Source organism: Chionomys nivalis, chromosome 4 (genome assembly GCF_950005125.1).
Source record: "Chionomys nivalis chromosome 4, mChiNiv1.1, whole genome shotgun sequence".
NCBI classification, from domain to species: domain Eukaryota; kingdom Metazoa; phylum Chordata; class Mammalia; order Rodentia; family Cricetidae; genus Chionomys; species Chionomys nivalis.
Window position 1 is genome coordinate 77659195 of NC_080089.1, and position 25376 is coordinate 77684570.

The following is a 25376-nucleotide window of genomic DNA, read 5'->3' on the forward strand; positions in this document are numbered from 1 at the left end:
CCGAGTCCCATCATGTGTTGCTGCTAAGCGAATGGCCAGGCCAGTCAATCACAGTCGGGTGTGTACTCAGTCTCTCTAGCAGTCAGCTTTTCAACTGTAAAGAAAGGTTAATTCTGCTCCTTTTTCCGCCCTCCTCATAGTACCCTTTCTACTTCCATATCAGATATGCACAGGCATATGTGCACACACATGCACACACACATGCACGCACACACACACATGCACACGCACATGCACATACACACACACACACACACACAGACACACCCCCTAGCCCTGCTATATTGAAATGTAGATTCCGTGTATGAGAGAAAACATGCTATTTGTCTTTCTGAGTCCGGCTTAGTCACTGAAGAAGAATTATCGTTAGAGGTAAGCTGGAGAACCCGGCACAGTGGGCTTTTAATGAACGAGGGTGATAACTCCACAGTGAGACCTCATTTCCTCCCTCCCTCTTTTCCAGGAAACACAGTCACGGTTTTTATGACATCTTCATGCACGTATATCATTGTATTCTGTTAATAGTTACCATCCATCGCCCATTCTTTTCCCTTTTCCCCTGGCTCCCTCCCCTTCCCCATAGAGGCTTTCATGTTATATGTATATGAGATGAATATATATCTGCGCACGGTGGCCAAAGTGGTACTCGTTCTTTTCCCTCTCATTTCCTTTAGAGTTCTTTCTCCCCCACATAGTACCATTTCTACATAAAACACACACAGAGACACAGACAGACCTTCCGACAGACAGACAGACACACACACACACACACAAATCCCGCTATATTAAAATGTAGACTCCGTGTATGAGAGGGAATGAGGTACTTGTCTTTGTTAGTCTAGCTCATTTCCTTTAACACGTTGTCTCCAGTTGGTCCACTTTCCTGCCAGTGGCACAGATGGCAGAGCTTCATCCTTTACCCGTGCACACATACCACATTTTCTTTACCCATTTCCATGTAGATGGCCATTTAGGCGGCTTTCATATCTTGGCTACTGTCTTATCTGTGACTAGCGCTCAATAAACATGGATGTGTAAGTTTATGGACCTAGATTCCATCAGATGTTTGCCGAGGATGACAGGGTCAGACCAAGTGGTAACTCTAGCTGAGTTTCTTGAGGACCTCTGTTCTGGTTTTCATATTTCACTGGTTTGTATGTTGCGGGGGCGGGGGGGTTCTTTAAGTCACTGATGTAGGTTTGCTGGAGTGCACACTGCGTGTCCTCTATAGAAGGAACTGTAGTGTCAGGAATTAAAAGGTGGCTCAGAATCCGCGTGGTCTCAGGAGAAGTCATGGGAAAGGAAGACAGTTTGATTTCTTTTCCTTAGCGATATAGATCTGCCATTTTCCAAAAATTCCCTGTGTTGTTTCTTTTCTCAGGGCTGTGACAAAATGCCTGTGGGAGCACCTCAAAGAAGGGTCAGTGTTGGCTCATAGTTTGAGGGTGCTGTCCTTCATGGCAGGGACCATGGTGGTGGTAAAATGCAGCTGTCGCTCTGGTGGCATAAGCATGAGGCAGCTGGTCGCATGACATCCGTGTTCAGGATGCAGAGGGAGATGAAAGTCACCTGTCTTCAGGCTCCCTTCTTTCTCCTCTGAGTCACTCGGAGGGAACCCCTTCCTTCCTTCCTTCCTTCCTTCCTTCCTTCCTTCCTTCCTTCCTTCCTTCCTTCCTTCCTCCCTCCCTCCCTCCCTCCCTCCCTCCCTCCCTCCCCCCTCCCTCCCTCCCTCCCTCCCTCCCTCCCCCCTCCCTTCCTCCCTCCCCTCCCTCCCTCCCTCCCCTCCCTCCCTCCCTCCCCTTCCTCCCTCCCTCCCTCCCTCCCTCCCTCCCCTCCCTCTCTCCCTCCCCTTCCTCCCTCCCTCCCCTTCCTCCCTCCCTCCCTCCCTCCCTTCCTCCCCTCCCTCCCCCCTCCCTCCCTCCCTCCCTCCCTCCCTCCCCCCTCCCTTCCTCCCTCCCCTCCCTCCCTCCCTCCCCTCCCTCCCTCCCTCCCCTTCCTCCCTCCCTCCCTCCCTCCCTCCCTCCCTCCCTCCCTCCCTCCCCTCCCTCTCTCCCTCCCCTTCCTCCCTCCCTCCCCTTCCTCCCTCCCTCCCTCCCTCCCTTCCTCCCCTCCCTCCCTCCCTCCCTCCCTCCCTCCCTCCCTCCCTCCCTCTCTCTTTCTTTCTTTCTTTCTTTTTTGAGACAGGGTTTTTCTGTATAGCTTTGGTGCTTATCCTGGAACTAGCTCTTGTAGATTAGGTTGGCCTCAAACTCACAGATATCCACCTGCATCGGCCTCCCGAGTGTTGGGATTAAAGGCGTGCACCACCACTGCCCGGCCGTGAGCCCACCTTCATGGCGGTTCTTCTGTCCTCAGTAATACCTTCACAGGTTCCCCCCACCCTGCCAGGAGTGTGTCTCCTAGGTGACTCCAAACTCTCCTCCAGTTGACAATGAAGTTTAACCATCATATTATTTTAGTGCCATGTTTTGGGGGAAAGTTCTGGACTGCCTAGGGAAGGTGCGTACTGCCAGGCATCATTCCCAAGTAGGATACACTTTCTCTTGGGCAGCCTTCCACAGCTAACACTCATGGTTTGGTTTTTGTTTTAGGATCCAAAGTCTAACATGATTCAACAGTGGTTTTCTCAGCAAGGTGATCTCGGGGTCATCTCCAAAACTTTTCAATTATCTTCTCATCCAATACTTGGGGACTGGTCCATTCAGGTTCAAGTAAATGTGAGTATAAATATACTTTTTGGGGAGAATATAAAAATTGTTTAAATTGTTCACGTGTTAAAATTTTGGAGTCATTCTATGAACAGAAATAAATTACCATGACCATTTGGACAATTTCAGTGACTTATTGTTAATTTGCCATATTTCTCAATAGGGTGGGCTTCATTATCGTCATTGCCTTTTTCCATCATAGCATGTTTGAAGGTTTAAACATTTTGTCATTTTTTTCTAAAACAGAATAAATGTGTGCTTATTAATTGCATGGGTTGACTCTTCAAAGACTGAGTACTGAACACAAAATTCTCCAACTGGCACATTTTATCTTTCACAAGAATGATTCAAATGAGCAACTGGGCCAACCTGTGTTGTTCTTGCTTTTAGAAATCGTGGCTTTACAGTCACACTGACGCTGTTCCTCAGGCCTTTCTCCTCAGAGTTCCTGCCTGCCTCCTGCATCTACTTCCCTCAAGTACACGTCTGTGACGTAAAAGGACAGGAGCGGTAGAGTGTGCCCTCTGTTGCTCTCTGCCTCAGCTTCCCTCAGATACAGTAATTGTTTTTTAAGTTAGGGTTTATATTGCTGCAATGAAACACCATGACTGTAAGCACTTTGGAGAGGAAAGGGTTTATTTCCCTTCTGCTTCAGCATCGTTGTCTGCCACTGGAAGAAGTCAGAGCAGGAACTCAAGCAGGGCAGGAAGCTGGAGGCAGAGCAGATGCCGAGATCACGGAGGGGAGCTGCTGACTGGCTTGCTCTCTCCATAGCTTGCTCGGTCTGCTTTCTTATGGTACCTTGGACTACAAATGGCCTACCCCAGCAGCCGTCAATTGCCAACAGTTGTCCAGCTAGGGGTAGGACTTTAGGAGCCCTGCCCTCATCCGTGGTGGGATTTTATTTGGTTTGTTCTTGTATTACTTATGCCGTTACAGCCACTTTTGAGTTGATGTGTCCTGTGGCCCTGTCATGGCTGCTACCGTCGGCTCTTTGTAATTGTAAAAATTGTAATTTTTCCACCCTCTCTTCCATGATACCTGAGCCTTGAGGGTGAGGGGGTGTGACATAGATGTTCCATTTAAAGTTAATCACTTCATAATCTCTTATTTTCTACATGTTAGTCACTGTCTACTATAAAAAGACGCTTCGCTGATAAGGGCTGAGACATGCATTAATCTATGGGTTTCAAGGTAGGAACTTAGAAGACAATTTAGTTCTGTGTCCACTTAGCAGAATAATGGTATTAGGTTCTCTTCTAGGGCCTGTGACCTAGCCAGCCGTGGGCTTCTGGCCTAATTATTAGTACCTGGCATGAGTTCTGTCTTGAGGAGTTGATCTTAAATCCAAGTAGTTGGCTACCTAAAACCAAGTGGTTGGTTGCTCAGATAACATTTGTGCAACTATGTTTTTGCACATGTGGGCATGTCTTGCTAGGCAACTCACTACTGTAGATACATGGTCACGACTGAGTAAGACTTGGTTGTTTTTCCTCCCCTAGTGGCACATTTAGGACCTTCCAGAGAGTAGGGAACAAACTTCTAGATTGGTACTAGTTTGACTTTTCCATGTTCTATAATTCAAATATGATGTGTCTTTAGTAACAGGGTCTGGAGGACAACCAGGAGCAATGGTAATAGCCGGTGATGTTTGAGGGAGCTATGGGGTCACACAAAGAAAAGAAACTCATACCAGGACCTGAGCTTTTTATTTGCTAGTTTCTGGTATTTGGAAGTGGCCTCCTCCCCATTTCCCCATCCCATTATAGGACAACTCCATTTTAACGTCTTTTATGTTTACATGTATATATTTTTGGGAGCTTCTAAAGTAGTAGTTTTCTATATGGTAGTAGGTTTGTTTATGGTCTTTTCAGAGGTCTTCAGTATTAGTTGTATTGTTCCCTGCTCCTCTATGTTCCCTTTTCTACAATACAATAGTCTTGATTCAATCATGACTTATTGATAAGAGGATCTTTGGCAAGCACGTAAAATGCAGTTTTTATGACCTCTTAGAATTGTCTTTCCACAAGGGAGCAACCCGGAGGAATAATTTAGTTCTGTTTTTGAGATATTAAGACATTTAACTTCTTGAATCTTTCTAGTTGGTACTTTTTCTATTTATTTATTTATTTATTTATTTATTTATTTATTTATTTATTAGAGAGGTTCTTATTATGTCTGCCTCTGTCTCCAGGGTGCTGGGATCACAGGCATGAACCACTGCACACGACTTGCTGTAAAAGTAACGTGACAAGGTGATGGGTCACTGTGCCTGCCACACCTCAATCTTGGGGTGCTCCTTTATAGGTTCGGGTGAAAGAGTCATACTTGGTGTAACTATTAAGTGTATTTGTCTGGTCTATCTGATATGAGTTGAAATATTCACAGATGTAATTCATTATTGGCAAAAATTATTTATCAGTTCATGCTTCAAAAAAGTAAAGAGGTTCTCACCTTAGAGAGAAACGTTATTCAGACATGAGTTGCAACTCAAGTGACCCTTGATTTTACTCTGAGTGAAATCAGCCTCAAAAGGTCAACTGCTGCGTGATCTCAAGTAAATGCAATATTCAGGATATTGAATATCAGAGAAATACAAAGTTGAATGGTGGATGCCAGGGAGGGGTGGTACAAGGAGGTGGAGTTGTTCTGATGGTGTAGTTTCTGTTCTGCAAGAGGAAATTCCAGAGATCTGTTGCCAACAACGTGGGCAACAGCACCACAGAACAGCTCTCGGAGATGGCTATATGGCAAATTCATGCCACTCAAATTAAAATTATTAAAAAAATCAGTGTCACCTATTTACGAGATATGTTGGTCATTGAATGTATAATATTTACATTACTCTATAGTTTGTGATAGGCAGATGAGTTAATATTTAATCAGTTTTTATGTAGATTCTGGAAGAGGTGCGAGATGATGGATTGGGTGAGATGCGTGAAATAGCACCTGCCTGCAGCAGCGTAAGGAAGGAATCCTGTGGGCAAGCCGTGGGAACTGACTTAAGGGCTCAGCGCTAGAGTCCTGTGAGACTCTTACATCTGCTCAGTGGCCAGCGGTGTCTGCAGATGTTTGTACAGCCACCAACTTCAACCTTGTCAATTTAGCTGATCTTTCTGAATGCATGAAATGGCTCTGAAGACTATTGGAGGCAGTGTTGCAGAAGAGGTTCATATATGCAGCGAGTGTTCATAATACTTAAGTATTCATAAATGTTTAAATACTATATGTAAGATTTGTAGTAGAGGTGTTTGCTTATTTTCCTGATTTGTAGCTTAGTGTAGTAATAACCAAAACAAAAATCTAGACATTAGAAAAATATGAAATTGGAGAAGATGCAGGAACTGTTGGCCACCATTAGAAATGCTGATTTTTAAGAGTTTCCCTGTATAAGCACTGACACACTATTATAATAAAATAATTATATTTATATTCTATAACAAGTATATAATGTAGTAACTTTTATGAAGGCTGACATCTTCTCTGGGAAAGCACAGACACAGTTTGTATATATGCTTTCATTTATTCTTCATAGATAATTCTGTGATAATGGTGCAGCTATGTCCATTTTACGATAGGAAGACCACGGTCTAGAAATTAACTTCTCAAGAACACTGATGTGGGAAAGGGGAGCTGTTTTGACCTCCCATTTGACCTATAGCTCAGTCCAGAATCAATGGCAGCTCTCTAGTCCCTGATGCTCTAAGCCTCAGGTCATCCACACTAGAGCAATGAACAGCAAAGGTAATCTATAAGTACATAAGGAGCATATGTTCCAGACCCTGGACCAGGCACAGTGCTTGCATATAAGATAACAATTATTATTTGTCTTGATATGTATTTTACAATTTTCGCATTTTAGAAAGTATCTTAATCCTTTTCAAGACAAACGCTAAGTGCTTATTGTTGATAAAAATGCCAAAAGAGACATACAATTAAGAAAAAAGATAGATCCCCGTTAACGAAATTGCCGGCCACCAGGGGTCAGTATACTCAAAGGCATGTTTGAAATTGGCTCTGGCCATGGCCTCACTTCTGGTTTTTGTCTTTGCTTAACTCCTGCTTTGCATCCAGGGGCTTTATTATTATCACCTACTTGTTTTAGCTGTGAATCAGGACTATGGATGGGACAGACTCATTATCTGAATGCGTCACCATCATATACCATGTTTGTATTTTTTGAGGCAGTGACCATTCTCAGTACAAAACTGGGGAAAATGATTTTCAGGAGAGAAATTTGAAACCTCATTTTCTTCTGTTTGTAGAAAAACTGTGAAATAATGTCCACATCACCATGGAAAGACACTCTCAGAGGTCTCGTGTGCAGTGATTGTAGATAACCAGAAAGTACGTGTTTTAGTCATGCGGTCCCCCAGGGCGGGAAAGGATGGTTCAGTGGACAGCCTGTGGGTTCCTCGGCATCTATCCAACTCTAACGTGTTCATTTATAGGATAAGACAGTCATGCGTTTCTGACTGCTAGCCTTTCTAGAATAACTTAAAGTGCATTTGGTCATTATGTATTTCTTCCCCTCCCTCCCTCCCTCCCTCCCTCCCTCCCTCCCTCCCTCCCTCCCTCCCTCCCTCCCTCCCGTCCTTTTTTATTACATAATTTTAAAAAATTGGCTCTTTGGGAGTTTCACATCAACCATCCCAATTCAATTCAAATTTTCAGGATTTTGGGGTAATGACTTTTGCGGGGTGTGTGGCGTGTGTGTGTGGTATGCATGTACATGCGTGTTTGTGGCTGTGGTGTGTGGTGTGTGTGTGTGTGTGGTATGCATGTACATGCATATGTGGAGGCCAGAGCATCTTCTTTTGTTCTCTGTTTTATTTTAATTTTTTTTAAAAAAGCTTTAGACCTAACTACAGAACTCCATATTGTTTTGTTTTGTTTTGAACAGGATCTGTCCCTGGTATTTGTCTGTCTGCCCCTCTCTGTTATAGGTGCGTGTCTCTACACCCAGCTTTTATGTGGGTGCTGGAGACTTGGACTCATGTTCTTATGCTTACGTAGCGGGCATCTCACAACTGAGCTGTCTCCCCGGCCCCGCTGCTTCTGACTGACTAACATTTCTAGGTCTTTCACGTGTAGTGTGAGGGTGATTGTGGGTCTAAGTGAGTTTTCTATGCGTTCATAGACATGCCGGATTTTCACATTGTTATGTACCAAGTCTCATAGCACCATAATTATGGGTTTTAGTGCCAGACCTCATGGATCCCTTAGCTCCGTCTCCTCAGTGGGGCACACACTGAATGGAGACACTTGGCTGGTGAGGATTACACGGGTCTAACGAGGTTGGGACAACAGACTAGACTGTAGCACGAACTCTAATTGGTCTTAATAAAAACCCTGAGGCAGATAAAGGGGTAAATGCTGAAAGATCAGAGAAGCAGAGTAGTGAATCTCGGGGTACAAACAGAAATGAGACTCCAGGGGTAGGAAAGTCTGTGCTGCCAGACAGCACGAATGGGGCGCATAAAACAAAATGCATCTTTAAAAAGAGTAAACGGAAATGATAAGCAGAGCTTTTGACTCTTCTTCTGCCTCCAGTGATGTCACTGTCTCTTTCTAGTCAGTCTTCCAAAGCAAAAAACAGTTACCTAATCTCTCTGCCTTCACTTCCCCAGTCCCTCAAGTTGTGGCTTGCGGTTCCTGTTCTCCTGTTTTTATCATGTGTCATCTCGTACACATTGGCATTTTGTGAAGTTTGCTTTTCAGTACATTTCATAATTCATTTTAGGCGAGTCCACTCATAGGCATGCTCTCAACCTCTGTCTATGTGCCAATGACTCTCAAGCTTGTCTCTGAGAACACCTGGGTCTCCGAATCATCCTTGCGATTGTCCCCACCGTATCTGGTTGTCCCCCAGCATTCTCCATTTTACTGGTTGACTCCGCCCTCCTTTCAGGCTGTGTTAGCCTGTGACCTTGGCATTCTCCTTGACATCTTATGCTTACCTACCGCTCATATCCAGCCTCCACCGACTTCCGTGGCATCTACTCTGATGTACATTTCAGATGGACTCGTTTCTCTTTCTTCCCTGCTCTCCATCTCCTTCCACAGCTGCCATCACAGTTTCCCTGGATGTCTCTTAGTCATCTTCTGCAAATTTGCTCATTTTCATACTTGCAACCCATTCTCTACACATCAGGAAACGCAATCTAAGCAGTGCTTGGATCACGTTATTCTCCAGCTTAAAGCTTTCCAAACACTTTTCATTGCACGCAGAGTAAAATTCGTGTATCACTGTTACCTACCCAAGACTTTGCTTGATCTGATTCTACTTCTCCACCTCATCTCCAGTTTTAGCCTCCACGAATTCGATCACTGTTTGTAATAGTTTATAAGTACACATAAATATACTTGGTAAGTGTCTTTTCACTAGGCCGGACTCTCTTCACAGAGAAGGCACCTTCCATTTCCATCACAGTGCCTGGCACCCATTTCCTGTTGAAGGAGTAAATGAAGGGAGGGCCGAATGGATGGATGGATGAATGTTCCATTATACTTGTGCGCTAGCCTTGGTGATTCCGATTCAGTGGCTCCAGGGTGGCAGTTGGACCTCTCTTATTTATTAAGCCCACCAGAGATGGCTCTGCTCAGTTTGGGTTGAAATCCCTAGAGAAATGCATCGTAACTACGGTTTAGAGCACAGATGTTTGGGCTCTAAACACAGCAAGGAAAGGGCAATGTAAATGTTAATAAACATTTTCAGTCCCTGGGCGAGTTCTTTTATTGACTGTCATTCCTCTAAGTAAGCCAGCATAAATACAGTACACTTTTATATGATGATGCTTCCATTGTGATTTTTTTTGTTCATTTTAATGCTTTTTTAAAAAACCAATTTCATGGTAAAAATCAAAGAGGAAGAAGATTGCCTAATATTTTATAGATAATAGCTCAAGCATATCCAGGTTAGTAAGGATCTAAATGATGCCAGTAACATGGGACTGCTCTCTTATGAGTAAGGCCACACATGAAGGTGACAAGAGAGGGCCTTACAATAAGGAGTGGAGGGGGGGGTTTAGGTGACAAATATAGAGAGCTCTGGATTGGGAGTCACGAGGTCCCCAGAGGTCCCTGGCTTCTTACATCAAATACAGAGATCAATAAACTAGGAGTCTGAAGATGCTCTAAGTCCCCAGGCCTCGTGCAGCAAATTCAGAGAGCTCTCTATTGGGAGCTGCAGAGATGGCCCTAGGGATTCAGCTGAGGGACTATGGGCAAGTCATTTCAATGCTGGATTCCAGGCTTCCCTGCTAAAACCTAGAGGGCTTTTATTAGAGATGTTTAAACTCTTCACAGCTCTGTAAGCGTATGTGGCAAGCAGATGGACCAGAGGGGACCTCAGGACTTGGAGGGCAGTAAGGCAGGTGGAGGTGCAGTGAGGCTCTGAGCTCAGGCACAGCTGTAGACAACAGAGCAGCGATGTGCTGTGTCAAAGGCTTGGGGCAGTAGTAGCTGAAAAGAAGATTCAGTCTTTGTGCGGAGCTGTGGAAGATATTGGATATCCACCAGGTTGAATTGGATGAAGGGAAGAAAGGGAAAGGATTAAAAAATATTCCTACTTGATGTATAAAGATGACACATAGAATAAGCTAAAACATAGTTGACTGTGTTCATTGTGCTACTGTGGTCTTCTGGCATTGGAATCCCCTGAGCTTGCTTATTAGACATTAAAACAAAGCTTCTTCTTCTTCTTCTTCTTCTTCTTCTTCTTCTTCTTCTTCTTCTTCTTCTTCTTCTTCTTCTTCTTCTTCTTCTTCTTCTTCTTCTTCTTCTTCTCCTCCTCCTCCTCCTCCTCCTCCTCCTCCTCCTCCTCCTCCTCCTCCTCTCCTCCTCCTCTCCTCCTCCTCCTCCTCCTCTCCCCTCCCTCCCTCCCTCCCTTCCTCCCTCCCTCCCTCCTTCCCTCCCTCCCTCCCTCCCTCCCTCCCTCCCTCCCTTCCTTCCTCCTCTTTCTGTTGACAGGTTTCTGTCCCATCTGGTCCTGCAGCCGTTCAGTTCCAAAGAAACACACAGAGGCCTACATTAATTATAAACTGCTTGTTCTATAGCTCAGGCTTTTTAATAACTTATTAACTAACTCTTATATCTTAAATTAACCCATAACTCTTGTCTGTGTTAGCCATGTGACTTGGTACCTTTCATCAGGCATTCTTGTCTTCTTATCTTGCTTCCTCTGCATCTGGGCTAGGCTAGTTGTGATTTGTTTTTTCCCCCTATTTATTTTGAATTTTTTGCTTTTGAGGTAGGGTCTTATTAAGTTACTCAAACTGTCCTTGAGCTTAACTCAGGAGCCTCCTGCCTCAGCTTCTCGAGTAGCTGATATTGGAGGTCTGAGCCACCACTAGCAGGACCTTTCCTCCTTTGAACTAGTTTGTGAAATTCTTGACACTCTTGTTATTGCTGGGAGGTATTTTGTCAGTCTCCATTGATTGGCAGCTCATAACTCCTCCTTCAGCTCTCTTGCACCCAGAGTGCACACACACAACTCCTTTTTTTCCTCTTGACATGGTTTCACCTAGCCTGAAGTTGTTTTGATCTGTGTAGAACACATCTGTGATGATTTACATGTTCTGGAAATCCAGTTGAGGGAAATTTCTAATGCCTTCTTTGATTTTCAGCATTCAGGTGGTGCAGACCACCCTCAACACAGCATATACTCTTTTTGTTTTATTTTTTTTTCTTTGTTTTTTTTTGAGATAGGGGTTCTCTGGGTAGCCATGGCTGTCCTGGAATTTGCTCTGTAGACCAAACTGAGAGATGCACCGACTTCTTCCTCCCATGTGCTGGAATTACAGGCATGCACCACCACTGCCAGACACAGCGTATACTCTTGGCCCTGCTGTTCCTTGTAGCGGGCCAGCGAGTAAATTCTCTTTAGCTTTTCAAGTGTTCCAAGAGCATATGAGTGGTAGTTTGAAGAGGCTCCCAAGGACACGTCAACTTGCTGGATTGTTTTACCCAAGAACCTTTCTCTAGGTTTGAAGTAAGGGGTGAGCGACTCCCTGCTGAGTTGGGGGGAGCTGTATGTCAGAACTGCTTCCCCGGGACCATTCTCCTAAAATTTCCACAGTTTATCTTCCTCTTGACCCTTTCATGTCCTTTACGCAGTCGAAGGGGTGAGAATTGTAAGGTCGGGTTGTGTAACCCTTTACAAGTCCCACAGAGAGTCTTGCTCTTTGTTTTCCAATGTGGATGTAGTTGCATCCATTGTCTTGGGGCAGAGACCAAAACCTAGTCTGAAATAGTTCCATTTTAATACCCTTTATGTACAATCATGTGAAAAATTCAGTTTGTCTTTAATCTTTATATGGAAAGTAGTTGCAGGGTTGACTAGATGGCTCAGTGTTCAAGATGGTTGTTGACAAGCATAGCTGCTTGGCTTTGATTCATGGAACCCACAAGGTGGAGGAGGGAACCAAGCCCTGTCTATGGCCCTCACACTCTGAATACTCCTGATATTGTCTGGGAACCAAGTTGCCCTTTGGCTTTCATACAGGGAGAGAGAGAGAGGGGGAGGGAGAGGGGGGGAGGAGGGAGAGAGGAAGAAGTGGGGAGAGTCTCATTATTAGAGAGACTTTTCAGTAGCCTGAGATGGTTTCAACAGTTTCTGTGCTTCCAGTCTGTAGTCTAGTCCGGCATCTCTTTTTCTGTTTTGAAGAGGGGTAGTGAACTAAGGTCTTCTTCTCCTTCAATTGTCTCATTCCCACAATATACACTCCTACCATGTGCTGTTTATTCTGAGACAGGAGTCTAGATAGACTACTGAAATTGCTGAGAATATCTCCTGGATCTTTTTGTTTCCTCCCTGTTTTTGCCTTAGACCTTTAGAAGATCTAATCCATACACTGTGAGTGAATGTATGTGCTTTCTTTCCATGGGAACACTTTGCTGTGAGTCAGCGTCCATCTGGGGAAAGAGGAGCTCAGAGGAAACCGATGAGCTAAGTGTTCTCTTGACTGGAAAGTGTCTGCTTGGAAGACTCAAGTGTCCCAGGTCAGCCCTTCCCTCCGGTGTCTGACAGAGTGAATGTGACTTCATTTGTTCAGTTATACTTAGCTTAAAAACTCGTTTTGAAGTATATTAAATTTTCTCAATTTTATGAAAATTATTAAAAGAAATTTGTATGTCCCATAAAAGATGAGGTTATTAATTACTTGTGTTTTGTCATTGTTTTTTGTTTAGTCAAGCTTAGTTTAGTTTGCTAGAACTAATAAAGAATAATTTGGAAATGAATTTAATTAATTCTTTTCTTAGAGTGTAAGTCAGCATGGAGTAAATCCATCCTAAAATCTATTTTATAAAATAGTTTCTCTCTCTCTCTCTCTCTCTCTCTCTCTCTCTCTCTCTCTCTCTTTCTTTCTTCGTGACAGAATTTCTTTGTGTAGCTTGCCTCTGCCTCCTGCCAGCACAAGGACAACTATTTGGGATGCCGTTGGGTGTCATGCTGGTCTAGTATAGTGGTAGGAATAGATTCTCCTCTGGGATCTATGACCTTCCTAGCCTTCCAGGATTTCCCTCTTGCAAAGTGGGCCTCGAGTCCAACTAGACAGCTGTGGTTCCTGCCAAGGCCTAAGAGGCATGATTACATTTTTAGGTGTGTCTTGTTATCCTGATCACTGTTGTGATTCACAGGCATGTGATTCAGAGTTGGGTAGGACTATGGATTTTCCTGCTTTGGCATTTTGCATAGCACCATTTGGTGCTACCAAAACTAACTTGGGGAGGAGGAGGTTTTCTGGTCAGATGCAGCTTGATTTTTTTTTTTTTTGAGTCCTGTGTTTGAAGTACATGGTATCTTCAGCAATAGGGATTTACCTAATAGGGAGACAGCCCAGGGCAACAGACATAGCCTGTGTTATCTTGGGACTCTTGCACTTTCTTGACCAAGAACTCAAAAAGATTTCTCACGTCTAGTGCAGGGCTCTTGTTAGGAGGTCTGAGGCTTTCAGGTGGAGCATTGTCAACTCAAGTGTCTTAAGCTCATTTAACACACACACACACACACACACACACACACACACACACACACACAGAGCATTTATCTTGCTAGGTCTGGGTTACCCCACTCAGTATCATCTTCTCTCTCTCTTTCTTCTTTTTGTTTATGTTTTTCAAGATAGGGTTTCTTTGTGTAACCTGAGCTGCCCTGGAACTGAATTTGTAGATCAGGTTGGCTTCAACTAAGAGATCTGTCTGCCTCTGCTTTCCAAGTGCTGGGATTAAAGTCATGAACCACAACATCTGGCTAATATAATCTTTTCTAGATTTATTATTTATCTTAAATTTCATTTTCTTTAAAGCTGAATAGCATTCCACAGTGTATATAACATTTCATTCTTCATTCATTAGCTGAAGGACGCTTTACGTTGTTGCCACTTTCTAGCTAGGCTGAGCGGTTCCCCGTAGAGTAGGATGTCAAGTCCTTTGAGCGTATCCACAAGAAGTGATGAACAGGTGGGTCTTATGGTAGATTTCTCTTTAGAGTTTTGAGACTTCTCCACACTGATTCCCAGAGGGGCTGCACCAGTTTGCAATTCCACTAATAGCAAATGAGGGCTTCCCATTTCCCACAACTTATAGACTCAATGCAATCCCCTAAGTCTCTATAACATTCTTCACAGAAACAGAACACAAAAAACATTCTATAATTCACAGAACTCCAAAAGACCCCAGATGGTCAAAGCGATTCAGAGCAAAAAGAACGATGCTGGAGGATTACCATTCCAGATCTCAGGATATATGTTTTCAGTATGTTGACACTGTTGTATAGTGGGCACGGGGACCATCTGGCCTCCACGGTTTAAAGCGTTTAGTGTCTGGCCTACCTGGCTCTTTACCAGAAAAAAAAAACAATATGTGGATCCCTGTGTTAGACCATCAGAAATACTTAGTACACAGACTTCGTTTTTTGTGATTGTATATGGTACACATGGCTGCTGACTGTCAAAGTTGTTATTAACTTGAGCTGTTTCAGTCTTTTCTACCATTTCCCCTTTGTTACAAGGCCTTACTGTGAACCCAGACTGGCCTGGAATTCTTTTATTGCCTAGGCTGGTCTACTTCAAACCTGTGATTCCCCCGTCTCAGCCCCGCAGTGGTGAGGTTCCAGTTGTGTGTCTACAATTTTTGAATATCTATTTTGTAAAAGAGTTTTACAAAAATAACTAAACTTATTGAAAAAAATTGATTCTAGCTTCTTGACTATCCAACAGACAATATGTTGCAAAATTCATTTTGTTTTCCAGATTCTTTGGTCAGTAGAATAATTTATTTTGCCCCTTGTAAACACCATGGGAAAATGCTGTGTGACATAAAACATGCATTTATTAAATGATTTCTTAGTTTACTATCATGATTAAAGGGATAAAAGAGGGAAGGACTTGGCTTCTTTTTCTTCAGCTTCCTTTGGCATGGCTTCTTCCTCTCTGTGGCATTGGTTCCCTGGAAACTGAGAACACAGTCATGGTTCCTTTTCTGTTGCTTGCCTCTTCAAGGCAGCCTGACTCTTTACAGGAGAAAGTTATTTGAATATCTCAGAAGAGATACTGTCTGATAACTGGGGCTCCTCAAGAACTGTGGCAATTGGCCTGGGGACAAGAATCAAGTAGGTCATGTTTATACATGCATTCATTCAACAGACATCAACAGCTTGCTTAACTGTGCCCCAAGGATTTCAGTTTCTTAAAGAGGGTGGAGCACAGCCAATGATTATGCATATTATGTTAAACTGGGCACAGGATGCTGTAGGGGAGAAGGGGCGCGCTGAATGACTTGGGTGTGTGTGGGGGGTTGGCAGGGAAGAAGCTCCATCCGGAGAAACAAACCCAGGACATTTGGGAGGACATGACAGCAAGGGGATTTGAACTTGAATCTCTCAGCTGGGACTGGGGCTAGAGATAATGATTTAGGAGTCATTACTATAGAAACAACAGTAAAAAAAAAGGAAAACAAAACTATAGAACTCATGTGTTGTTTTTCATGTACTAGTTAATGTTTGCTGTATATGATTAACTCAACAGAGAACATCTCGGTCCCGATGCTAACTAACTTTTAAATTTAAACCTTTAAAGATTTATTTGGTGTATAAAATGTCCTACCTGTATATAGGCATGTGTACCATGTACATGTCTGGTGCCCTTGGAAGTCAGTAGAGGACATTGGAACTGGTGGAACCAGAGTTATAGGTGGTTGTGAGCCTCCATGTGGGTGCTGGGAATTGAATCCAGGTCCTCTGGAAGAACAAGAGATCCAAAAGCCGAGCCCCTCTTCCCCCTGGGCTTATTTGTCTTGGCCTCAGTAGTAAAGAAACTATTCCAAAGACTAGAATTGTTCATCAATCGCTTCTCGGCCTTTTGGCTAAGATCAAGTGTAGAATTGTTCATCAGCAAATGGGGCAAAATAGCTGAATTACTGAAAAGAGACTAGTTCTCTGGATCCTATTCAGTGACTCCCCCTTGTAGCAAGCCACCAGTCAGCTCTTCTGTGTGCCAGACTGCAACAAAACAAGTGACTTTCCCCATGGTTGGACATGTTTGCTGAGACCATCAGAATCCTTGATTAGACAGACTGTAAATAGAGTCGGGCTTTGTCTGCACCTTATAGTGTTTGAGCTGTACTCATTTATACTTCTTGCCGTTGTTGTTTTGGGGCAGGGTTTCTCCGTGTAGCCCTCCCTGTAGGTCAGGCTGGTCTCGAGCTCAGAGATCTGCCTACTTCTTTCTCCCAAGTACTGGGACTAAAATGTGTACCACCATGTCTGATTAATTTCTACTTTTTTTTTTGGAGACAGGGTTTCTCTGTAGCTTTGGAGCCTGTCCTGGAACTAGCTCTTGTAGACCAGGCTGGCCTCGAACTCACAGAGATCCACCTGCCTCTGCCTCCCGAGTGCTGGGATTAAAGGCGTGCGCCACCACCGCCCAGCTGTCATTTCTACTTTTTAAAATTGGGTATCTCTCTGTTGTCTGAGCTTGCAATTTGTTTTTAACACCAGATAGGGCTCTGTGTGCAGATTTGTATCAATTCTACTGTGATCTTAGAGTCTTGTAGTATAGGAACTTAGTGGTGGTAGTGGAGGCAATTTCTGAAAAATGCAGTTCTCTCTAGTTATCCACTAAGTAAGCTCTAATAAACTCATTTTATGAGGGCTGGAGAGATGGCTCAGCGGTTAAGAGCACTTGACAGGGTTCAACTTATAACTGTCTGTGGCTCAAAGATCTGACACCTTTACACAGACATACATGCAGGCAACACTGATAAAATATAACAAATAAATTATTAAATAAATTATTTATTAAATAAATCATTAAAACGATAAACTCATTTTACTCATCATGACCTTGTTTGGGGCAGTTTGTGGTCTGTTGTTGCCATATCAGTTTGGTGACAGATGTTAATTTTATATCTTCCTGGATAAGTCAGGCAACAAATACCTTCTTGATTTTGTTTTTGAAGATAACAAAGTATAGTGAATCAGAATCATGCAGCTTATAATATTTCTATATATGATATGCCAATAATTGAAGTAGGGATCATCAAGATGGAGATTCTTAAGGCTGATCCAAATAACACATTTTTTTAGGATGGATAAATAAATAAATATTTAAAAAAGACTTGTTTCAAATTATGTCACTATGCGTGTGTGTATGTACGCATGCATAAGTACATATAGAGGGAGGTATGTATATGTGAGTGTGCAGTTGCTCACAGAGGCCAGAAGAGGGCATCAGAAGTGAAGCTAGAATTACAGGAGATTGTGAGTCACCTGACTATAGATACCAGAAAATAAACAAGTCCTTTGGGAGAGCAGTAAATGCTCTTAAACATTGAGCCATCTCTCCACCCCCTATTTAGTGTAACCTTTAAATGATGATAAACTTGAAACAGCTCTATTCCTTTCAGCATTGGCAGTTAAGCCCCAGAGATTGATAAGTGCTTTTCATGTGTTCTGCACTGATCTACAATCCAGACCTAGACAGCTGTTTTGTCAGCATGTGAAGATTTGTTTTATATTTTGAAGTGAACTGTATCTTTTCTTGAAGGTTAAGTAATATGAACTAGGTCTGGTGCCTATGGGAGGCTGAGGCAGGAGGATTATCATTAATTATGTAGCTTAACCTGGACTACATAGCCTGTTCCAGGTTGTCCTAGGTGAGAGAGAGAGAAAGAGAGAGGGAGAGAGAGAGGGAGGGAGGGAGAGAGAGAGAGAGAGAGAGAGAGAGAGAGAGAGAGAGAGAGAGAGAGAGAGAAAGTGAGAGAGAGAGAGAGAGAGAGAGAGAGAGAGAGAGAGAGAGAGAGAGAGAAAGTGAGAGAGGAGAAAGACCATGCCTCAAAATATTCTTAACATAGATGCTTTAGATTAGCTGTGATTTCTCGGGAAGCTACTCTTGTTTCATCGCTGCTCTGTTTGCTGTGATAAGCACAGAAGGATCAGCTTTAGAGTGCAGGTTCCCAGTCAAATCACGTAACTCTCTGACTGCGGCTTTTGCTATTTAGATTGCATAGTTAGTATTGTAAGTTAGAAAATGATAAAATAGGAGATTTGTTTTCTTGTGAATCTTGGAAAAGAGATTAATTAATGAATCTGTTAAAGTAGGGTAGGACGTATTGATTTAAATGTTACAGTAGAAAATAATTCAAGGAGTTAGAAGGTAGGATATGTTGGTTCTTAATAACTTGCCTTCTTGTATTTTAATTGTGAGTAATTTCATTTTTCCCATGTTTTTTAAAAAGTCACATCCAAAACAAACTTTAAGTCATTTTTTTGTTAGATTAAAATGTATTATCATGACTTCATAAATTTATGAACTCTTTAACCTAATTTTTGTTTTGTAAATGATGTAAGTCAGATTAAACAGTTTGTTTAAATGACTTATAATTAGGGAGATAACCTTTTTATGTAAACAAATTGGGAGGAAAAACTCTGTCTCACAAGCTTGGTACTGAAGTTGACTAAAAATGAATTTTTTCAGACTAAAATGAATTGTTTTGATCTTTAAACCATTATATGTAATTCAAAAATTATTTTCTAAACATTTTATACAGAAAAGAGGACAAAATAAACTAACTCCCATTTGGTTTTTGTCTTGTCTTCCCAATAGGACCAGCAGTATTATCAGTCATTTGAGGTCTCGGAATATGGTAAGTGTTCCTCAATGTATTTTGAAGAAAGAAAACACCCATTTACTTTCTATAGAGATGAGAAATTTTCATGAGACATGCTACTTAAAATAAAAATTCCAATAAAATTAAAACTTTAGTATTCCTTGTAGGATCAAACATACATTTCTTTGTAAATGTTCTGAAATTTCGTTATAAAGAAAAAAGTAGGCGAAGTATCTGACATTCCAAAGTCAGTATTTTCTTATGACAATTTTTCTTTCTCTGTTTTTATTTTTTATTTTTTCTCTTTTGTTTTTTTGAGATTAATTTATTTTTATTTTATGTGCAGAAATGTTTTGTCTTTATGCATGTCTGTGTACCACATACGTGCAGAGCCTGTGGAAGCCAGAAGAGGTTGCTGGATCCCCTTGGAACTGGAGTTACGGATGGTTGTTAGCCATCAAGTGGGGATGCTTGCAATAAAACCTGGGTCCTCTGGAAGAGTAATCAGTGCTCTTAACTGCTGAGTCACCTCTCCAGACTGCTTTTATAATTTTTTTATTTTTTTTTATTTTTTCTGTAGTACTGTTTGGAACTTGCTTTGCAGATCAGGCTAGCCTCAAATTAGTGGTTATCATCTCATCTCCCAAGTACCTGACTCCCCCCATCCTGCTGTACTTATAAAATAGTAAAACTTTTTGATTCTTTGAAAGCTGGACGTTGGAGTTGGGGACATGGTTCAGTTGAGAGCATGGGCAATGCTTGGATTCAGTTCCTAGCACCACAAAAAACATAATTACCAGTTTGACACGGGTCATTTTCTATATCTTGATTTGGTCAACACGGTGGAGACAGGGCTTTTAACTCAGGAAGGTCATCTTCTTGCAGACTCCATATTGCATTGTAAACACACAAATCAAAGTAGTGGGTCCAGCTGTTTTACTCAGTTGCTAGAGAGGAGGTAGACATGAGAAAAAGTCCAGGGCCTCCCTAATAGCTGATAAATTAAATAATGGCTTTGAGTTTGTAGGTGAACCTTTTAACTTTGGTTACATAACAGTTAATGGTCACTCTTAATTTAGGCAAAAAGAATTCTGAAACATAGGTTGTTACATTTTCGTGCCTCCAGATCCTATGTTTCCCATGGTATTTTCACATCCATATGTCATGGCCTGGAACAGGGACCAGCAAAGTATTTTCCTGTAATGGAACTAAAAGAAGCATTTCGGTCTCTGTAGGCCTTGGGTAATTGTTATAATTGCTCGTCTTTGCCTCTGTAGAATGCAGCAGATACAGAGAATACATAAGTGAATGCTGCTGTCATGTATTAAACTTATACATCACCACATATTTATTTTTTGATTTTTTCCAACCAATTAGTAAAATTAATAAAAGCTACTCTTAGCTTATGCTGGCCATACTGTTCTGACCCCTGATCTGGACCTGTGTGTGTCACCCAAAGTCCTTACCATATACAGGTGTGTAGTCCTTGACATGTATCTGGTCCCAATATATGTGTTATATATGTAAAATTCATATTAGATTTCTAAGACTTCATGTAAGAAAAAGAAAGTTGATTAATAATAGGTTTTAAGTTTTGCCTAAATAGTAAAACAAGATTTTAGACAAAGGAAATGAACAAGCAGCCTCTGCCAACAGTAGAGTACTTTATTTAAAATAATATTAATTGTAAAACATTTTATGGCAGGCATAGAGATGGTTCAATGGTTAAGAATGCTACTTGTCTTGTAGAGGAACCAGGTTTGGTTCCCGGCATCCACACGATGGCTCACAATCACCTCTAACTTCCAGTTCCAGGGGATCCAGGGTTCTCTCCTCTCCGCAGGTTCCTCCCGCACACGTGTAGTGTACATGCATACGCTCTGGCACTCACACGTGCAGGCAAAATGGATAAGTAAATAAACAGTAAATAAATGTAAAGCAATCAAGCAAAAGCCATTTCATTATCATATAAAGTTGACCTAGTATTTCTAATTTTGAATTACGTAAAGGGCTTTTAAATTTAACAGTGTGTGTGAAAAAATCCAAGTTCCAGAAATACCTATTATCAACTAGTTAGAACAACTCTTTATATGGTTGAACTGAAGATGCTGGTAAAATAGAGTCCTCAAGAGATTGCTCTTCTTTTCCAGTGTTACCGAAATTTGAAGTTACCTTGCAGACACCTTTGTATTGTTCTTTGAACGCTAAGAAATTAAGTGGAACCGTTACAGCAAAGTAAGTTGCATCTTTCTTTTGGAATGGCTCTAAACTGTTGTTTTTTTTAGACAAAAAGCTCTGTACACAAGCCGGGCAGTGGTGGCACTCAGGAGGCAGAGGCAGGCGGGTCTCCATGAGTTCGAGGCCAGCCTGGTCTACAGAGCTAGTTCCAGGACAGACTCCAAAGCTACACAGAGAAACCCTGTCTCAAAAAACCAAAATAAATAAATAAATAAATAAATAAATAAATAAACAAATGCTCTGTCCTCACTTAAGAACGCCAGTGCAAAATTTTGCTTTTTAAAGAGACCCTAATTGCAAATGCCTGCAATACTTCATTTGGCCCAGGATATCTCCACAAGTCTTTGCATTCATAACTCTGCTTCAAGCTGCCAGTCTTAAAATGTTTCCCATGGACTAGTGACGGAGGGGCTTATAGCATGCAATGTCAGGTTTCTGAAACCTCGTGTATTTAGGGGCTGGGGAGATGTCTTAGAACGGGAAAAAATTCTTAACCCCAGAGTCATTTCTGTAGACACGGCTTTAGATTTAAACCAGAATTAAAAAAAAATAAGTTGTGTTGAAGCATATATTAAGTTATTATTTTAAAGTACTCTGAGCTATCATATGATAAGACCGTTTTAAAATATAACATCCTGGCATTCTGGCTCTGCCTATACTGACACAGAGCACGTCAGATGCCGAGGCCTCAGGTGAGTGATTTTGGCACTGTGGTTCCCTGCCAGGTCTCTACTAACATCGCTGCTGCTTTTATTTGGAAGGATGGTATATTTGAAGGTGGATTTTTTTTTCCTTCCTCATCACTTGGAAGCTTCTGTATTTGCTTTGGAGTTTGCTCAGAGGAGAGATTATTTCTGTATCTAATTAACAGATTCAGGAAACGTGAGTTTATCATTACAATTCATAAAATGCAAAGCAAAAAGCCCAGTGTTTGAAAAAGAGATTGGAGGAACCCAGCAAACACATTTTAAAAAGGTTTTCTGGCTGTAAAGTGATTTATTGAAGATTGCCTTCCTTTTACATGAAGAACGGTCTCTACTGTGAGAGGGAATAATTAAGGGAATTCAGTAAAGACTGTGAAGTGGCAGGCAGTGAAATTTGACACAAGATGAGTTTGAAGTGATGGTTAAAAATATTATTTAAAGTTTCCTTGCAAAAAAATTGTCAAGTTTTTTTGGTAGCTATATATGTGTGCATTTGGTACTCTATAATCTAAGATCTGATAGATCCTGGTGAATCCTGGGACATGTGACAATCAGCTATAATGATTATAACTTCAACTAACACTTAAACATTTTTATAGACTGTGAAGTTTGTAGAGATGCAGGTGGTGGCCAGTCCAGTGCTGTAAGATTTTTCAGTCTTTAGAGCTCACTGCACCTTTCTGTAATGCTGCCGCTTCCTCCATGTCCTCTAAGTGGGCGAAGATGATGGACAGACAGCGTTTGAACTGATTTTAGATGCTCTAGTTCTGAGTTCCGTTTGGAGAACTAATCTGAAGAATCACCATTTGCCAAGAACATTCCTTGTCCTTAGTGTTTTCCTTGCTGTTTTACATTTACGTGAAATGAAGGGTTGAGAAGTAGCCCAGCCCGGCCTTGAATTTGTCCTGTCTCAGCTTTCTGACTGCTAGAATTACAGTGCTAATATGACTGACTTGGTTCTTTTTTTTTTTTTTTTTTAAATTGTAGGAGAGGTGTGTTTTTAATGTAATTTTTTTCTGTTGAATTGCTAGTGTCTGCTTATTGAAGTGATATTTTTGCTGTCTTCCTCCGACATCAAAAAGTTGAAAATGTAATGATATAACATTTTTTTTAAAAATTGTTTTCCAGGTACACATATGGGAAGCCAGTGAAGGGTCATGTAACACTTACGTTTTTATCTTTATCTGTTTGGAGAGAGAAGAAAAATATCACAAAAACCTTTGAGGTAACTTTTGCAGATATTTTTCTCTTTTACAACAGAGATTTTAATTTTGATTAAAAAATAGAACTTAGTTGGTTGTGGTGGCACACACCTGTTATCTCCACCCTTGAGGTGGAGGAAGGGGGAGCAGTAGTTCTAGACCAGCCTCTGCCATCTAGCAAAACAGACCAGCTGTCAGACTCTGTCTCACAAGTAAAAACGAGCAAACAACAGAGATTAATTATAGGAGCCACAGGAAAATGTAGCCCTTATTGAAAGACTACACCCATTTTCAGCATAATGCATGATAAATGGTATAAAGAATTATGAATCAGATCATAGTATGGAAAACTTAACTTTTTTTTCCCTAAAAATAAAGTTTTGTACAGAATTACCAAAATAAGACCTTAAGAAAAGACAGGAACTTTCTAGCATTAGACGAGTGGACAAAGTGGGGCATGACTATCGAATGTGACTCAGCTTGAGTTTTATTTCTAGAGTTTAAATTCCTAAAGCAAAAAGTAAACTGGAATTTTTAAACAAAACAGATAAATGGATCCGCCAACTTCTCTTTCTCTGATAAAGAGATGAAGGAGGTCCTGGATTTCTCGGATGAGCACTCTGTGCACATGGACATGGCCATCCCCGGGCCCATAGAGATTGTAGCTACCGTGACGGAATCGCTCACAGGTTTGTGGCCACGATGATGGTAAAATCCTTTGCTGTCTGTTAGCTGTCCGCTGTGCTAGCTCTCTCATCGCTTCTAGGGAGGCTATTTAGTGTTGAAAGCTTTAACGTGTAGGGTGTTTCATAAGAAAAACACACAGGAGGCCTACATTTTCAGCGGACTGACTTCTTCTCTCTTTTCTCCTTTGCCACTTACTCCAAAATGTCACCTGTTCCTAGACAGTTTTTGTATTTTAGGAACATAAAAGTTAATTGTTTGGAACCTGTTATTACTAGTTTAACAGATTGTTCGATTGACCCAACAAACAAAACGTATTTGGTCTGTATTTGGTGTAAAAACTACTGAAGGAGACTAACATGCTAGAATTCTGAGCTTCTCTTGGGACCATTTTCAATCACGGAAGTAGGCTTATGTGCCCTGGGATCTTCAGCTCCTCCAGTAAGACGCTTAGGCAGACACAAGCCTTTGGTGACGTACTGCTTTTACATTTTAAATGGTGCAATCCTCAATACAGGTATCTCAAGAAACGCAAGTACCAATGTGTTTTTCAAGCAACATGATTACATCATTGAGTTTTTTGATTATGCGACTGTCTTGAAGCCATCTCTCAACTTCACAGCCTCTGTAAGTGGGTGTATTTATTACTTAACCATGAGTCTCAGTGAAATGAAACCATGGGAAATCATGTGCTCAGTGTCTTTAAAACTAAGTCAAAAGGAGGTTTCTTACCTTTCCTCTTTAGATATATGAACTTGGAGAATTGCTCCCGAATGACTTTTGTCATATATATTTTTTATAGTGGTTTCTCAGAACAGTCAATTTTTCCCCCAAAATTTACTTAACCAGCAGTTTTTTTAAATATGGATTACAACATTGAAGCTTTTATTAATAAAGAAGTGACAGTCAGAATTTTTAGTTTGATGTTGAGGACTAGATTTTAATTTCTTCAAAGATATAGTATTAAAATTATTATTAAGGATGTTCTTTTTTCAGAAAAAATGTTGAATTAATACTTACTTAGAAAACACGCAAAATGATGTATTTATTTTTAATATTTTCATTTGTATGCCATTTGCTCATTGTTCATATTTATGCTCTATTCCCTGACTTGAACTTTGACAATGTGCTGGGCAGGGTGCTGGGACAGGCTTATGAAGCTGTGGGGGACCCAGGGAGGGAAAGTTTGTTTTGGGGGTGTGGATGGAGATTTTTAAGGGATGCTTTATGGAAGAGGAAACTTTGAATGATGACAAGATTAGTAGTGTTTTACATGTTTGCGCGTTGGCGTGGGAGGCAGGGAGCAAGATGACGTAAGACAAAAAAAAAAAAAGCTGTCGGTAAGATCAGGATGCAATCAGAAAAGTGACTGGACCTGGGCACAGCAGCTGAGGACTTTGCTTGATTAAACAGGAAGCAAAGCTTAGTTAGGAAACGTTAACTAAGGGAAGACCCTGAGCTCGGGAGGGCCTCGTGAGTGTGTTGAACTTTACGCTTTAGCCAGTGAGAGGACTTGGAGCCTGTGATCACAGGTGGGGTGGGGGTGGGAGTGGGAGTGGGGGTTGGGTAGAGCATGTGTGGGGTTGGTGGGAGGGAGAGATGCTGAGAAAGCAGTGTTTGTGGAGGGAGAGATCCCGCGAATGCAGTGTTTGTGGAGTGAGAGATCCCTTGAAAACAGTGCTTGTGGAGGGCTGTTTGTGGTCTATGAAAAGAGAGCAGCAGCAGCCAGG

At 41.7% G+C, this 25376-nt stretch overlaps 1 protein-coding gene across 1 annotated transcript in view; it reads left to right on the plus strand.

The window, feature by feature from the left end:
* The window catches only part of Cd109 (CD109 molecule), a 111683-nt gene that overhangs the window by 33407 nt on the left and 52900 nt on the right, over nt 1-25376 (plus strand). Inside the window, exons 5-10 of the mRNA XM_057767218.1 lie at nt 2592-2717; nt 18815-18854; nt 20969-21053; nt 22889-22985; nt 23510-23651; nt 24164-24273. Coding sequence (XP_057623201.1) covers nt 2592-2717; nt 18815-18854; nt 20969-21053; nt 22889-22985; nt 23510-23651; nt 24164-24273 — 600 coding nt within the window. The remainder of the gene's footprint in view (nt 1-2591; nt 2718-18814; nt 18855-20968; nt 21054-22888; nt 22986-23509; nt 23652-24163; nt 24274-25376) is intronic.